Source organism: Stegodyphus dumicola, chromosome 9 (assembly GCF_044657685.1).
Source record: "Stegodyphus dumicola isolate Sdum_Otavi_A_Nest chromosome 9, ASM4465768v1".
Taxonomy (NCBI): Eukaryota; Metazoa; Arthropoda; class Arachnida; order Araneae; family Eresidae; genus Stegodyphus; species Stegodyphus dumicola.
In genome coordinates, this window is record NC_140776.1 from 57,098,017 (window position 1) to 57,114,863 (window position 16,847).

The 16,847-nt window shown below is 31.6% G+C and overlaps 1 protein-coding gene across 2 annotated transcripts in view; it reads left to right on the forward strand.

The window, feature by feature from the left end:
* Window positions 1-16,847, forward strand: part of Srx (sulfiredoxin) — a 35,445-nt gene that overhangs the window by 8,804 nt on the left and 9,794 nt on the right. The window contains exon 1 of one of the 2 annotated variants that reach the window (XM_085823477.1): window positions 14,820-15,207. The exons of the other annotated variant lie outside the window; for it this stretch is intronic. Coding sequence (XP_085679603.1) covers window positions 15,079-15,207 — 129 coding nt within the window. The 5' untranslated portion in view covers window positions 14,820-15,078. Of the gene's footprint in view, window positions 1-14,819; window positions 15,208-16,847 lie in introns of those variants that run through there. 2 annotated transcript variants of the gene reach the window in all.

Here is a 16,847-nt window from a genome sequence, read left to right on the forward strand (position 1 = left end):
ATATTTATTTGATAAGATCAAAACATATATGCAACATCACATTATGAAAAATCCTGCGAATCATTACAACACTGTAAGACATTGATTAGTAAGGTAAATATCAGTTGATCATTCTTTCACAGTAGCAATAAATTTTTCATTCAAATTCTTAAAAATATGCCAAAACAAATTTACAATTGGTGCTTAAGATTTAAGGTCACACAAAAGTAAATTTGATTTAGCAGAGCTTGATATCTTCCATAACATAAAAGTAACTGCTACATGATGGAAGTTTTTGTGAACAAAATACAAACATTTTATAAATACTTAACCTTAATGTCTAACTTCAAATTAATCCAATAATGATGGAAACAATAATGTAATTGAGTACTGCAAATTTACTTTGTATGATATTTCTATGTAAAATCTGAAATTTATAATAGGTGAAGGACTTTACATTATTTAAACAATGAAGCCCCACTTCTGAAAGCGAGGACTTAGACAAGACATATAGGACATTAAAACATAATTACCATATTATTATATTACTCAAAATTATTACTTTCAATAATACTGTTCTTTTGCTTACTTAATGCATATTCCTATATATATGTAAAATTTAAAATTAAGCAAAAAAGTTATTTTAGTTTAATCCTGATTTTGAACAAACCTCTGTAGACTTTGAAGGCAATCAAATACAGGTTTCTCTTTTTTAGGGGCAAATCTGAAGAAATGAGACCTGTGTCTGATAGGCCTCGAAATCAGTAATTTTAATCAAAAACTATATCAAATTGAGGTTGCTTTTATGCCTCATTTTAAATATGATTATTATAATAAAATACACATTTAATTATATATATATAACAGCAAAATTTAAACAGTATTATGAATTATTATCTATTAAAAATTTCAATTTTTAATCTATTCTTAAGCACTGAAATTAAAGCTTAATCATATAATGCCTGAATTTCAATATTTTGATTTATTTATAAAACAAATTAGTCCATTTTTAATATGAAACATTTTTTATGAAAACTATAAAACTTAAAAAAAAACATACATTTTAAAAACTGGATATCATTGAATGGTAGTTTGGTAAACCCAATGCCTTTTACATGCTGTGGGGTCAACAGTTGTGTTGGATTAGACACATTAAACAAGGCTTTAGTTTTTTAAACCCATCTTTCCTAGAACATTCAAACTGGTTTTCTTCAAAATGCACCTTCAAATTTAACAAAAGCATGTATGAAGCTTAACATTTAAATCAAAAACACTAGTATTTAATTACAGTTGCATGTACTAAATGAATTTAATCACACTATTAAGAATGAAATTTTGTGAAAAATTTTAACTTTTATATGAAAATAGGACAAAATTAAGAATAAATAATTAAGTTTATGAAGCTTCCTGAAGGACACAGAATATATTTACCTCACTATACAGAATAACCTAAACAATTTATAATTTATGTTATACTTACCAATTTTTAAGACTGGCGCCAACTGATATATTTGGCGACAATACATCAGAATCAAAATACAGCATAGACCTTTAATACACTATTCGTACAGTAAAATTTAAATAAAAAAACGCCTATTACAATCCCAACCGAGACAAAGTTTACATGAAATATAGAATACAATTTTACAAACAGTATAAACTATTAGCAACAGTAAAAAACAGTATTGGCGGTATTTTGCTGCACAAATGCACACACATTCCACAATTGATTTTATACTTGTAAAATCATTTCAGCGTCAATAAGTGACAGCTAAATGAAAGTACACATTTTGAAAAAAAATAATAAGGGAATTTTTCTCATATGCTATGAAAAAATACGAAGCTGCACTTACTTCACAAAAACACGCTCCTGCGACCGAAATCCATTGATCTCGACCAGAAAGAATTACTTCTTCGTCTTTTTTCATTTTTTGCTAAACAAAACATCCTAAAGTTATTTCTAGAATGATTTGACAATTTGGTGCAGCACATCTATCCATATTTCTCAAAATCAGGTCGAAACGATCAACAAAGCAATGCTGAACTAATAGCGAGTAGCAATAAAGTCAGAATAATAGAAATACTAAAATACCTGTTTATGGCATTTACTTATGAAATTAGCTGAGTAGCAGCGGGAATGATTGACATCCTTCACTACATTCACCAATTTTATCTGGCTGAGCAGTTTTAATACAATTATAAACAAAGCTTTCGTCTTATCAGTACGCTACACGGCAGCCATGCTGGCTCATCAGTCGTGACGTCACGCTGTCGATCCTTCCTCGGCTTCAATTTTGTGACGTCATGCTTACTCCATCTATTCTAACCTCCTTGACTTCGGCGATTCCGGATTATAGATCATCAGTTTAAATCTGGTAAGATGGCATGCAGAAATTATAAAATTAAAAATATGAAACCGTAATTTACGAAATAAAGAACAATTATGATCTAAAGGGTATCAAAATTTACAAAAAAAAGCTTAATATTTATTTGTTTACTTTATTAAACATTTCTTTCAATGTAAGTTGTTTAAGTTGCTTCGTTTTTTATGTGATAATACATTCTCTTTAATTCTATAAACAGACATAATTTCTTGTTCAGTTACAAAGTTCCGCTGTTCAAGTCGTATAATTGCTGTGCCGAGAATACCGACTAATTTGTCAATTGAAATTTTTTTCGTTTTCACTAACCTCTCTGTCACCTTCTTCATGTCTTTATCCATTTTTTGTAGCAATTCCACTTTTTGTTTGACGGACATCGAAACATACTTTCGTTTTGTAGATCCTTTGGGAGCTCCAGTATCAGAAATTCTGTTTGACATAATCGAAAGTTCAAGTTTACTTTTATAAAATTGCTCTTACAGTCTGCAAAAAATAATAAGCCGCATCCAATTCGAAGATTAAGGAACAACGCAATAATCAACATTAACTGAAAAAGATAATTAGATAATTTTAGCTTATACCGTCCGTTATACATTAAACACGCACGCGAAAATGTATTCTGCGCTTGCGCATACGCATATGCACAGTCGTAGAGGTCTTACGTGCACACGTGAACGCCTATGCGCATGTGTCAACGCGGCGCATGCGCAGAAAGATTTTAGCTTTGAGGTCTGGATTATGGGTGTCCGAATTAACGACTTTTGACTGTATAATGACGAGGAATTTGATTTAAATTATATCAAAGACGGAGTACATCGAGATGAAATACAGTCAAAAGTCGTTAATTCGGACGCCCATAATCCGGAATGATCTATAATCCGGACCTCAAAGCTACAAACTTTCTGCGCATGCGTCGCGTTGACGCATGCGCATAAGACCTTTACCGCGGCGAATTTGCGTGTGCGCGTGCGCAAAATACGTTTACGAAAGCGCGTTTAATGTATAACAGACGGAATAAGCTAAGCTAAAATTATCTAATTATCTATTTCAGTTAATGTTGCAGATTGCGTTGTTCCTTAATCTTCGAATTGGATCCAAATTATTATTTTTTGCAGACTGTTAGAGCAATTTTATAAAAGTAAGCTTGAACTTTCGATTATGTCAAATAGAATTTCCGATATATATTTACTAATATGTAAAGGATATACAAAGCGAAAGTATCTTTCGGAGTCCATTAAACAAAATGTGGAATTGCTGCAAAAAATGGATAAAGCCATATCCTTTGTTTATCTTAACTTTAACGTTTGTTTATCTTTAACGCCGCGCGGCGTGCAATGAATTGGAAGTTGATCCGTCAGCACTATCCTTATCTTAAGGACAGATGTTTTTATTTTATTTGGCTTATAATTGCTTACTCAATGTAGTATTTCATCTCGATGTACTCCGTCTTTGATATGATTTAAATCAAATTCCTCATCATTATAATTCGCTTCCGATAGCGAAGAAAGTGACAGAGGTTATTGAAAACAAAAAATTTCGATTGACAAATTAGTCGGTATTCTCGACACAGCAATTATACGACTTGAACAGCGGAACTTTGTAACTGAACAAGAAATTATGTCTGTTTATAGAATTAAAGAGAATGTATTATCACATAAAAAACGAAGCAACTTAAACAACTTACATTGAAAGAAATGTTTAATAAAGTAAACAAATAAATATTAAGCTTTTTTTTGTAAATTTTGATACCCTTTAGATCATAATTGTTCTTTATTTCGTAAATTACGGTTTCATATTTTTAATTTTATAATTTCTGCATGCCATTTCACCAGATTTAAAGTGATGATCTATAATCCGGAAAAATCGATAATCCGGAATCGCCGAAGTCCCCACGAGTCCGGATTAACGACTTTTGACTGTACTACATTTAATAAGGAATTATAAGCTAAATAAAATAAAAAAATCTGCCCTGAAGATAAGAATAGTGCTGACAGATCAACTTCCAGTTCATTGCGCGCCACGACGTTCCCCCCCCCCACACACACACACGCGCAGAGCAGCGTGAAATTGATAAACAGATTTTGGAATGGTTAGCTAAACAAAGGATATGCTTTTATCCATTTTTTGCAGCAATTCCACTTTTTGTTTAATGGACATCGAAACATACTTTCGCTTTGTAGATTCTTTACATGTTAGTAAATATACATCAGAAATTCGATATGACATAATCGAAAGTTCAAGCTTACTTTTATAAAATTGCTCTAAAAGTCTGCAAAAAATAATAAGCCAGATCCAATCCGAAGATTAAGGAACAACGCAATCTGCAACATTAACTGAATTAGATAATTTTAGCTTAGCTTATACCGTCCGTTATACATTAAATGCGCATTCGTAAATGTATTTTGCGCATGCGCACATGCATTTTCGCAGCCGTAAAGGTCATATACATCTGCACATGCGTCGCATGCAGAAAGTTTGTAGCTTTGAAGTCCGGATTATGGGTGTCCGAATTAACGACTTTTGACTGTATATCTTAGAAAATTTTGAATAAAAAACTCTAATTTTTTGCAGGTGTGCCTAGAAATATATCTACTTTAAGATGATGTTAAAAATTTTATAGGTTATAATTCAAATTTATTTCAAAGAATTTATAAGAATTACTTAAAAATACAAATTTTAAAAATAAATCATAAAAAATGGGCGAATTTTATTTGGAATGAACCTAAGTTTCCAAATGTGAAATTAAGAATCAAATAAGTTTAATGAGAAAAGAGATATTAACGAACATACACCAAATTCAATTAACATTAAGGAGCTAAAATTTTGAGAGCTAATTTTTTAAAAACTACTTGTACGATTTTTACAAAACTTGGCAGTTTGGCATAGTTTGAGTCGTAGAATCGAAATAGGGAACAAAATTGGCATGCCATTGCAGAAAAAGTACGATTTTGTGTCAAAATACCTATATTAGTATAATGCCTTATATAAATCTAATATATATGCTAAGTTGCGTTTTCGAGACATGAGAAATGCGAGTTGAATTTTGCCAATCGGCCCAATAGAATAGGAGATATAGAACTGTCCCCTTCCCCCCACAGTGGTTGCTCCTATTTGTTTCTTTTGTGGAAGAGACTGTCATATACAGAGTGCTTTCCGAGCTAGGATTGCAGTATGTTATAAAAAGGACCATTACTAAAAGGTTTGCAGGTCCAAACTCATAACCAGTGCTACTAATTTCACAGCAATGATTTATACACTAGCATCAGTTTCAGTGGTTTTTCTTGATCTTGAAAGGTCAATAGCTAAGTGGGTTGGAGTAAGTAAGGTCAAAGTAAATGGGATGGAGCTGAATACCCTAAGTCAGCAGTTCTCAACCTTTTGACTAACGAATATCATCTAAATTGAAAACCTTTAGTACTATCACTACATTTTACAATGATTATTTCTCAATTTCTGAAAAGAAATATTAAATTTAATAAAATCTGAATGCCTTCAGATTTTATATTACACCCAAAGGAGAGTTCTTTTAATGTTTTATCAGCAACTCTTCAAAGAACTAAGAGAAAGACACAGTTTTAGTTGTGTGGTGTAGAGTGCTTTACTAAAAGTGGAACGAGGCCAGAATACAGCTCACTGTCAGGAAAGAATGGTCACTGTACGGAACGAGAATTTCTATACAATAATGAAAGCGGTAATAAATTATACATAACTATGCAATTTGTTTCTCTTTTTATGAAATGGTAGAAGAAAATGAAATGTAAATGAAATATTTGTTTAAGAAAAGTGTTGCATCGTTCTGGCAAATGCAAAAACGGGCACTTTTTTTAATGTTTCATGTATTACCTTTATTTATTAAATATCATGTTCTTTGCACTCAAACCACATAAAATTCAATTCAAAAGCAATATCACAAAATATTTAAAAACTGCATACCTGTAGAATTTCCGATACACAGTCTCGCGCACTGGAGATTAAAATGTTTTTTTTTTTTACAGTGTTGCCATTGCTTGTTTTAAAATCATTGAATTTGTTAATCAAAAATTCGTAATAGATAATAAAACAATTTTTAAATTAAAAATTTGGGCTTCTAAGTGGCCGTGTTCGGATGGAATACTATGTTATTCAAAATTTGATGGCTCTAGGTAGAGTTATTCCTTCACAATGAGAGAAACATTCAGGCAGATTCTTCATTATTTAGTTTCTTTAAATTTAATACATGGTGATAATATTTGGTGGTAACAGTTTGAAAAGTGAATCCAAACACAATGCTGTTTTGAAATTAATAGCCCTTCTGGGCTAATGCCCTTCGGGCTAAAAAATATTTTGCCATTTGCACAACCTATTGACTATTTGAATTAAATATGCACACATAAAAATATTAGATTAAAAATTGGTTACCATTTTTATTATCAGAATTTAAGTTATTCTTTAATTCTAAAATTTAGTGCAAAATTTGGGCCTGTTTAAGAGAAATCAATTTCTTTGTCTGGTCTGATTTCACTTAGTTTTAAGCATAAATTAGGATACACATTTAATTTTGTTCTGTATTTATTTTTTTAATTTAACATGCAAGAAAATCCTTGTTCACACATATAGTTGTGCAAAAAGGCAATAAAAATTTAATAGCTTTATTTGAAATGCTTCTAAATTCTTTTTTCAGTTAAGCCAAAAGTTAACAGGTGTGTTATTTTTGAAATCTTCAGTTAGAGTTCGATCACAGGAAATTTCTATCAATTGTTCTTTTTCTTGATATAAAATTTCAGATATATTTAAACAAAATGGATTTCTAATCCAATTTTCTTTTTCATAATTATCGGGAAAATATATGTTATCAATGAAAAATGATTTTTAATGTTGGATGCTAATTCTTCTTTTATTTTCAAATTATTTTTTGTTAGAAAATGTTCTAAAAGTTGCAAAAAGCTTAAAATATTATTATCCAATTCTTTGTTTATTAGCTCAGGTTTTTTTTTCCATTGCCCCCCCCTTTTTTTTTTTCATTGCCTTTATTTTATTTCGAACAGTAAACAAATTAACATTTTGTCCTTGTAATCCTAAATTTAATTCATTGAACTTTTCAAAAATGTCAGCTAAATATGCTAAATGTGCCAATTCACTAAATAAACATTTTTCAAATTCAAATTTTAAATCACAGGAAGCATTTCATGTTCACTGCAAACATGTTCACTCTTGACATAAAATCGTAAATATTCTTGATTTTAAAGCTTGGCTTTTAATAAAATTAACAAATTTCACAGCTTGATTTAAAACAATTTTCGGTTAATCTTTGGATTATGGTAACTTGGCGATTTTTTGGCTAAAATTTGGCGACCAACCCTGCTACAGCAACTTGCTAGTTTTGTTTTGGATGCCATTTTGTTTTCACAAAGTAAAGGCTTTTTTTTTTAACTTAACATTTTTTTTCAACAATCTGCTAGCCGAATTACACTTATGCTAGAACTTTTATGGAACAAAAGTGCTTAATCATGACGAAGATTAGGTGCGAAATTGGGAGAAAGTGCAGAATCGCAAACTGCTTGCCGCGTTTTTAAGAATTGCACATACACGGTATCCATGTACACGTTGACCTATTTTTACTTAAAAAAACATCCCAGAATTGCACAAAAATGGCATTGCGCACACTCTTGACTTTATCCATGTACACTGTTAAAGTCCTAGCTAGTAACCGTTATCGCCTTACCAAAATGTCGCCAAACTACCTGTTACCATATTCCAAAGATTAGCCCAATTTTCAGATTTTCAGGTTTTCCGGGATTGTTTTGGCTGCTAAAGCTTCACAATGTAGGGAGCACTGAGTAAATTTAGTATTAGGTGCAACTGATTTTATTTGAGAAATCATTCCGGAATGTTTTCCTGTTAAAGCCCGAGCTCCGTCACTGCATATGGCAATGCACTTATTCTAAGGAATATCATTCTGAGACATAAAATTGTGAATTACTTTGAAAATTTCACTTGCAATTGCTCTATCATGAGATTCAGAAAATAAATACTCTTCAGCAATTTGGTTATCATCTTCGAAACATATGTAAAATAATAATTGAACAAAGTTCAGTACTTTCATCCAATTGCAGTGCGAAATACTCACTATGGCTTATTTTTTGAATAAGTATCTCTTTTATGGAATTTGCCATTTCATGAATTCGTCGACTTAATGTATCATTTGATAACGGAATATTATCAAGTTCATTAGCTGCTTTTTCATTGAATAATGTTTAAACGATATCTTTAGCTGCTAGTAATATAAGGTTTTCTCCAATAGTGTGAGCCTGCCTAGTCTTGGCAATTCTTAGGCTTTCCAGGTAACTAGCTTCCAAAGCTTTTTCACTGATGAGGTTGAGGGTCCATTTCATCTCCATTCCAAGTAAATCCAAATGACAAATAACTGATTATATTTTCTAGAAACAATTTTTCTTTCCTTTTCAGTATTTTTAATGCTAGTAGATTGTCCTGGATCCATCACCTGTGAATCATCACTTTTCCGCTTAGTCAATTCTAGCCATTTTTCCGTTTTGAAAAATCTAGGTTTGTTTTATTATTTTTTCACAAATATTTAAATGCACGATATGTTACGAGTTCTTAAAAAACAGACGATGATATTCTCAAATTGCATAGAAAAGTAACTAATACAAAGCAACAAGAAGACAAAATACCTGCTGTTAAAGACAGCAAATCGACGTAAAAAATTATTCTCATTGAAAATGGAGCAATATGAGCTCGGAAATAGTGACATAAAGTGTTGACGTGCTAATAAATCAATAAATTCTAAGAGAATTAATGAGATACTATTATCTTTTTTTATAGGAACTTCTTTTTATTTTCTATTAAATACAGCATCCATTTCTATCACTCCTTTTAAAAACATCATTTATGGCTAATTTTGCCATGTCTATGGCTAAAAGAATATTTGTGAAACGTACAACATAGAAGAACCACGAAACTTACATACAGACAGATTGTTCGCCTCTTGCTTAAGTCTATAAGCAGCTATTGACCTTGAACAAAGTTCAGATTGCATAAATTTATGAGTGTTAGAGGAAAAAACTGAATCAGGATGTTTGGGTTTTAATTTTTGAATTTAATAGTTAAAAATACTTTGCTTCTTTGCATGCCACGTATTTTTTCTCTTGCATACCGCCGGATGAGAACCTCTGCCCTAACAAATACTAACAGTTCCCAGTTTTATAAATCAGTGTTTTGTAAAAAGATGTCAAAATCAAGTAAAACCATACTTTGTTAAAATAACCATGGCTAATTTTTCTCTGAGCTCAGATACTGTAGGTTGTTCTTTATATACTGTTAAATTGCAAACCCATATATATATATACTAATATAGAGGTAGTAATTAGGAAAAACCTCTGTTTGGACTTTCTTATCAGGCATGATTTACTAAAAGATCATTCTTTTATTAAGATAGAATTTAAAGCTTACCACCTGTTAGAATTTATTAACTGGCAGCTGCTCTTGTTGCCCCTGTGTCACTGTCCTCTAATTTAACACTTTATCCTAGACCTGCTGTTACAGAGTCAAAATGCCAAACTGAATAAGGCAAAAAATTCATAGCTCTATGTAAATTATTTAAGTAAGGTAAAATTGAACCAAGTAATTCTCCTTGGCATGCACAAATATTTGTTGAGAAAGTAGAACATCACAGACCCAGAATGGTTATAGCTTATTCGCAGATTATAAACAAATTTACTATGCTTGATACATACTCTCTTCCCAGAATTGAAGATTTCACAGGTATCAAAATATAAAATATTTAGTACAATCGACCTCCAAAGTGCTCATCATCAGATTCCTATCAAAGAATCAGAGAGGCTATACACAGCTTTTGAATCTGATCATAAAACTATATAAACTTCTACATGTTTCATTTAATGGAGTCGCTTCTTTTCAGAGAACAATTGATGAAATAATTTCAAATGAAAAATTATCAGGAATCTTTCTCTATCTGGATGATGTAATTTCATGTGGTAAGAATGAAGCTGAACATAATTAGAAAGATTTATAGCTGTTGATAAGAAATATAACCTAACCCTGAAAGAGGAAAAATGCACATTTTCCATGAAATGTATAAAATTTATGGTGTATGCCATAGCTAATAATATAATAAAACCTGATCATGATAAACTGGAACCAATGATGGATTAGCCCATTCCTAATGATATTGCATCTTTACAGCAAGCACTGGGAATGTTTGATCATTACTTCCATTGGATTCTCAGTTTTACTGAAAAGATTTGCCCTCTTTTGATTAAAGGACCTTTTCCCCTTATAAAGATGCTGAGAAAGCTTTCAGTTTCCTTAAGAGATATATAGCCAAAGCATCTTTAGATCTCACTGAGGATAATAAACCATTCAGATTTGAAACATTTGAAACTAACACTTCTGAATTTGCAATAGGAGCAATTAAAAAGAAATAAATGAAGTAACTTATATAATTTACACTGAAAGAAATGTTTAATAAAGTAAACAAATATTGAGCCCCCCCTTTTTTTTGTAAATTTTGATTCCCTTAAGGTGGTCCCATATGCTTCATTATTTCATAAACAATTACCGTATTTAACGGCATATAAGACGCACCCTTATTCAGAAGGCCACACACATGTAGATGTAGAAAACGTTATATGTGTCTAGACCTTTATCCGGGCTAGAAATAGCATTCAGTATTGAAAGTTAACTCGTGTCCTTCACGTATAAGACGCAGGTAACGTTTTTTGAGACCAAATTTAGGAAAAAAAGTGTGTCTTATATGCCGTCAAATGCGGTATTAATATTTTTAATTTTGCAACTGATCGAGTATCTATGTTATATTACAAGATATAAACTGATATTCTAAAATTAGAATCGCTGAAGTCCTGACGAGTCTGGACTTTGTACAGTAAAATAATCCCTTGAATACACAGAATTTTGATTTATTGGCCAAAATTTGACTAATGTAACAAATGTAATTGAGAGAAAGAAAGCATTGAGGCAATACACAGAATTTTGATTAATTGGCCAAAATTTGACTTATGTAACAAACGTAATTGAGAGAAAGAAACCATTGAGGCAAAAGCTTCGACCAGAATTTTTAAGACATAGCAGTGAATGCTGCCACTACCCCCTTGTTCAAGTGAGAACTTCAGTTACACTCATGATAATTCATGTGAATGTTCAACTTCAAATGTCAGTTTTGATTAAATATGTTGTGCATTGATATGTTACTGTGTGTTGGAGTGAGTTATAGTCATCTGATACACATGGATATATCTAAATATTTAAAGTGGCATAACATACTATTTTAATCTGTGAGCAGTTGAATAAATTGTTTGGACTTGTAAGAAAAGCATGTTAAATTCAGTGTAAACAGAAGCTGGAACTAAATATTAAGTAGAAAGTGTTGGACTTGTTGTTCATGTCTGTGAAATGTATGCTGCAAAAAAACTTTTGGATATTCAACAAGAATAAAGAAAATTTCAATTTTAATATAAGATCAATAGCTTAGAGTGGTTCCACAGAAGAGATAGGAAGCCTGTGAAATTCATCAAACAGTTAAAAGAAGCTACATAAATGGTTTGTTCAACAACATTCTGCTGCCATCATCTGTAATGTGAAGTTGCAGGCTAAAAGTTGGGAAAGCTGTTAAATGCAGTAGAAGGAGAAACTGCTTTCAAAGGTTTTTGAAATCCTTGATCTCCATGAAACCATATTGAAGTCTGGAAAAAAATGTCAGTGAAGACGATACTGAACAAAGTTAAACATAAATGAGGATAATACAGACTATCAGATTCTCAGCCAAAAGAAGATGATAGAAAATGTAATTAAACGGAAGAAGTATTGGTCATGTCTGTTCCTATGTATCAGAAGTATGAGGACATATGGATGACATTATTATCTATATATCCAGATATGTTGGCTTATGGAAGTTTCAGGCAGTTTAGATCTTTAATTATTAAGAAACAGCATTCAACAGGATAGCAAGCTTTATTCATCAAACAGTCGGAAGAAGTTTCTTATGTTATTAATATGGCATTGGTTGAGCCAAGATTAACTAAACCCAAAGCATATGAAGTCTTTCAAGTCCAGTTCAGTTATCTTGGTGCACAGCGATAACTTTTAACTGGCTGGGCTCTGCATGTCGTAAGATAAGAGAAAAGCAACAAATAGGCTGGAGTTCTCAGGTGATAACACATGGAAGGCCACTAACACCCTAAGTCTTGCCCATTTAAATATATCGCTCATTGTAATCAACAATTCAGTTAATATAAAAGAATTATAAAATACTTTTTTAACTGAAGCTAGGTCCCCAAATTAGGTCAAAATAGATTATAAATTCTGTCAAGTTATAGAAAAATATTACCAAACAGCTTGATTTGGATTTTAGTCAACCATTTAAAATTAGGCAAAAAAGAAAATTGGTTTAGCATAGATTTTGAGGGTGATCAGGCACAGGTTCCTGTTCATCAGAAACAACAACACCCCCCCAAAAAATCTGCATATTTTTCTCCCTCTTGTTATTAAAAAAAAAAAAAAAAAACTCTTGAAAACGTCTATGCTAAACTAAGGCTGCTTTTTTGTCTAATTTTACATTGGCATTTTTTTTTTTTTTTTCCAGTGAATGAGGGATGCTCCAAAAATACAGAAGTATTAAGAATAGGGGAACATTAGCAAGGTTCGTAGCGGTCCTTATAAGTCCTTATATTTGAAAATAAAATATAAAGGCCCTTATAGGTGCTTACTTTTTCTTTAAAGTCCTTATTTTTTTGTTTTTAGTGCTTTTTTTTTTTTTTTTTTTTTTTTTTTAAATGAACGCGCTATTTTTCCGCGTACCAAAGGCGAAACTAAATAAACAACTTTTCTTCCTAATATGGAATGTCAGATGGTGAGTCAGACTCCCGGAAATAGCTTTTCCCCCTTTCTCTTCATTAACATAACCTTTGGTGTGCACGAAGAGTACAGACAGGTGCCCGTCGTTCTATTGGTCAAACAATTGCGAAAGCAGTAGAAAATTCCGTGACCTCAAAATTTTGCCCATAAATCGCTATATACAGCGACTTTCGGAAAAAATTTTCAAAAATATTCAACGTGTTGCAAATCCTGTGCTTCATATGCTACCCGTATACGATCCTGCTGTTGCTTCTTCCCGGAAAAGACCCAGAGCGGTTCTTAACCGGGAATATCCAGCTCTTCCATTTAAACGGACTAGATATGAGCACACTGACAGCCACGTGAATAACTACCTCTCGTTCCTTAACCCCCCCCCCCCCCCGCCTCTAAAGTTCTTTAATGCACACGGCATTAACTCGAGGAACCCCCTCTAACGTTTCTTTAATAAGAAACATCACAGTCAAATAGGACTGATTTAAAATATTTTAACTTATCAATTGTAAACTGTAAAAGATTTTTAATTATAGCTTCTTTCTTCCTTTAAAAAGGAACTTTCTCAGGCGCTTAACAGCGTCCTTTTTGGCCTTTAAATACCGCATAGAATAGCGGTCAAAAACGGAACTTCTCCCTCCCAGCTGATCACTGGCAGAACTACTTTTTCGACCTGTAAACAGGTTCCCCCCTCCCTCCACCCCTGAAGAATGCGCATCGGAAAATCTCCCCTGCGTGTTCTTCACCTCTGACGTATGCAAAACATGATTATCAAGGTTCAAGGAAACTTCACCTTTTATTTTTCTAGTCTAAATTTTATGGCTGCTCCTATCTAAATTATTCTGGCTCTTTTTCGGCGCAAAATTAAGAAGACCTTCTGAGTTTTTTGCCTTTTTTTGACTCAGTGTGAAGGCACTTATTCAGGTCATTCGGCTTTTCAAAATTTTATCCTATTTGACAATCCCCTCATTTTGATGATGTAATTTCCTTTGAAGATGTGGAGGTAAAGGCGTAATTGCCTATGAACTCCGTAACTTCCTTGATCCTAGAAAATTCCGCTACATTCGGAATTCTTTTTCCTCCCACCCAAATACTACACACGTTTGAATTTCTATCAAGATCTTAAAAATTTGCATTCTCGTTCTGCTTGGTCAGTTCATATTCGTGTTTATTATGATCATTATGCTTATATTATGAGCATATGTATGAATGTTTGTAATAATATAGTTGCAGTAACTGCTGAAGTATAGTCCACTTCCAAAAATGGTTGTGTTTTAACACAGATTAGCTTTCTAAGGAATAATATTCGGAATGGCTTAAATAAAGGGAAAGTAATCGAATAGTCAAAATAATTTCATTTTTTTGGCCAATATATTATACAGTACGAAGGTTGGGAGGTCTCCCCTTTCTCTGCAAAATCTTGAATGAAACTGTTACAGTTCACTGCAAAACAAGCAACGGACTTTTTTTTTTTTTTTTTTTTGGTTACTTTCCAATCTGGATTGAATAGGACTAAAAGTTCTGCGGGCTACCAACCGAAGCGAAGAATGATTCTATTCCGGAGATTTAACGCCGTCTGTTTAAAATTAGAATGAAAGACACCCCAGTTATTTATTCTCCCAATACCGGCAGTTGTTGATTCCGATTGCGTAATATCACGTAGGGAAGAATTACGGTGCACGTATTCCGCAATAACGTTTGCGATATTTTGCAGAGATAATTAATTAATTTTGATGTTCAGTCCGAGATTTGTTTATGAACACTTACTTACTAACTGAAAGAGTTTTACTGTGCTTGCTAAGCAGAATATTTTTTAGTTCCGTTGATTTATTTTTATATGATGCACATATTGAAATGTCAAAAGCATTTATTAGCGGAAAAATCTAAAGAGCAGCCTACAGTCTACCCCCCTGCTCCTTCAAGTTACGCTCGACTGTCCGAATATTCGCCAATTCCAAGTGTGCGGGTTAGTTAAGCTAAGCTTTTACTGTTAAAGATGGCGGCATGAAGCAAATTTCTAGAAAATGTTCAGAATTTAGATTTAAATTATTTAAATATCAATATGAGTGGGAAAATAAATTGTATTTATTATTAGGTTTCAAATGAATACAATAAATATCCGTTATTATTATTTAGTTTCTCTATTTTGAACTGAAATTTCATCATTAAATCTTGTAATATATTTTAGTTCTTCAAAGTTTTTTTTTTTCTCTCATTGTAAACTAGTTCTGTAAATTGAACTATTATTTAAAATTAAAAAAAAAGTAATTATTTTCCATGGTTGAGGTAATGCTTATTCTCTCTTAATAAGTACTTCATTTCTCATATTTTAAATTACAATTCTAATTTTTAAGGTTATGCAGTTGTGTATGATGTAATTAGACAGGTGCTTATTTTTTTTCTTAAAATGTGCTTGAAAAGTGCTTATATGTGCTTATTTTTTTAACTAAAATGTGGCTATGAACCCTGATTAGTCAAATAATTTTCAGAAATGTTATGAACAGTTCTTTAAGACATTTTTGCATTTTCCTAGTTGAAATTTGAAAATATTTACATATTTCTAAGAATACTTATATTGAATTAGTTAAATTTAATCGCTATTTTGAAGGGTATTTTTTTATTAATGGTTTAATGTTATCAAAACAACCGTAGACAAATATGATCATTTTTAAGCAGCACCTTCTGTAGCACAAGTTCAACTGTAATATTCTGTTTTAAATATCAGTCACAATACAGTTCATAATTTAATGCACTAATTTTAAGGGTAACATTTTTCTCCAATTAATTTGTTGAAACAGAGGGTTTACTTTGTATGTTAAACGTATGACTGATTTTTCTTTTTTTTACAGATAGGATTATAGTATCCCAAAACACAATGGACAAGATAATTATACTGGGTATTTCCAATAAAAATATTCTTATTGAGAACTATCTTGCAGGAGAACTAATGGGTCGAATTTTGTCAAATATGTTTTGATATATTTTGGGCAATGGGGAAATATTTCTGCAATAAAAAAGAAATTAAAAAATTCCTTGATAAATTTGTGAAATAAATGTGCTGTCATTAGTAACATTAATAAAATTTGCATATTGTATAAATGTGAAATATCAACTAGCAGTAAAATGAAGGTCCAAAATACAGAATTCGAGTTTATTTCATGAGAAGTAATGATATGAATGAATTTTTCAAATTCTGGTTGGTGTATTTTGATTTTAAAAAATTTTTTTGGTACGACTTCTGATTAAGAATGTTATCAAAAAATAATGTAGAATTCTGTTTCACAATTCAATAAATGGATTTCTTAATAAAATATAAGACATAACTTCTTTATCCCTATTACCTGAAATATATGCCTATGATGTTTCACGATATTAGAACCAATGGTTCTTCAATTAAAGGATTCAAATAGAGATTTTTTAATTTTAAATATCCTCTTTCCTTTTTTTATATGCTAAAGAAAAGGAAAGAAAAGATTTCATAACAAAAAAAATTATATCTGAAACAAAGCAAAAGAAGTTAAGATGAAGCTGAAAATTTTATTTTTCAGTTTTATCATGCTGAATGTAACTATAATATGTCATCGAAACATTTTTTTATGTTAGCTG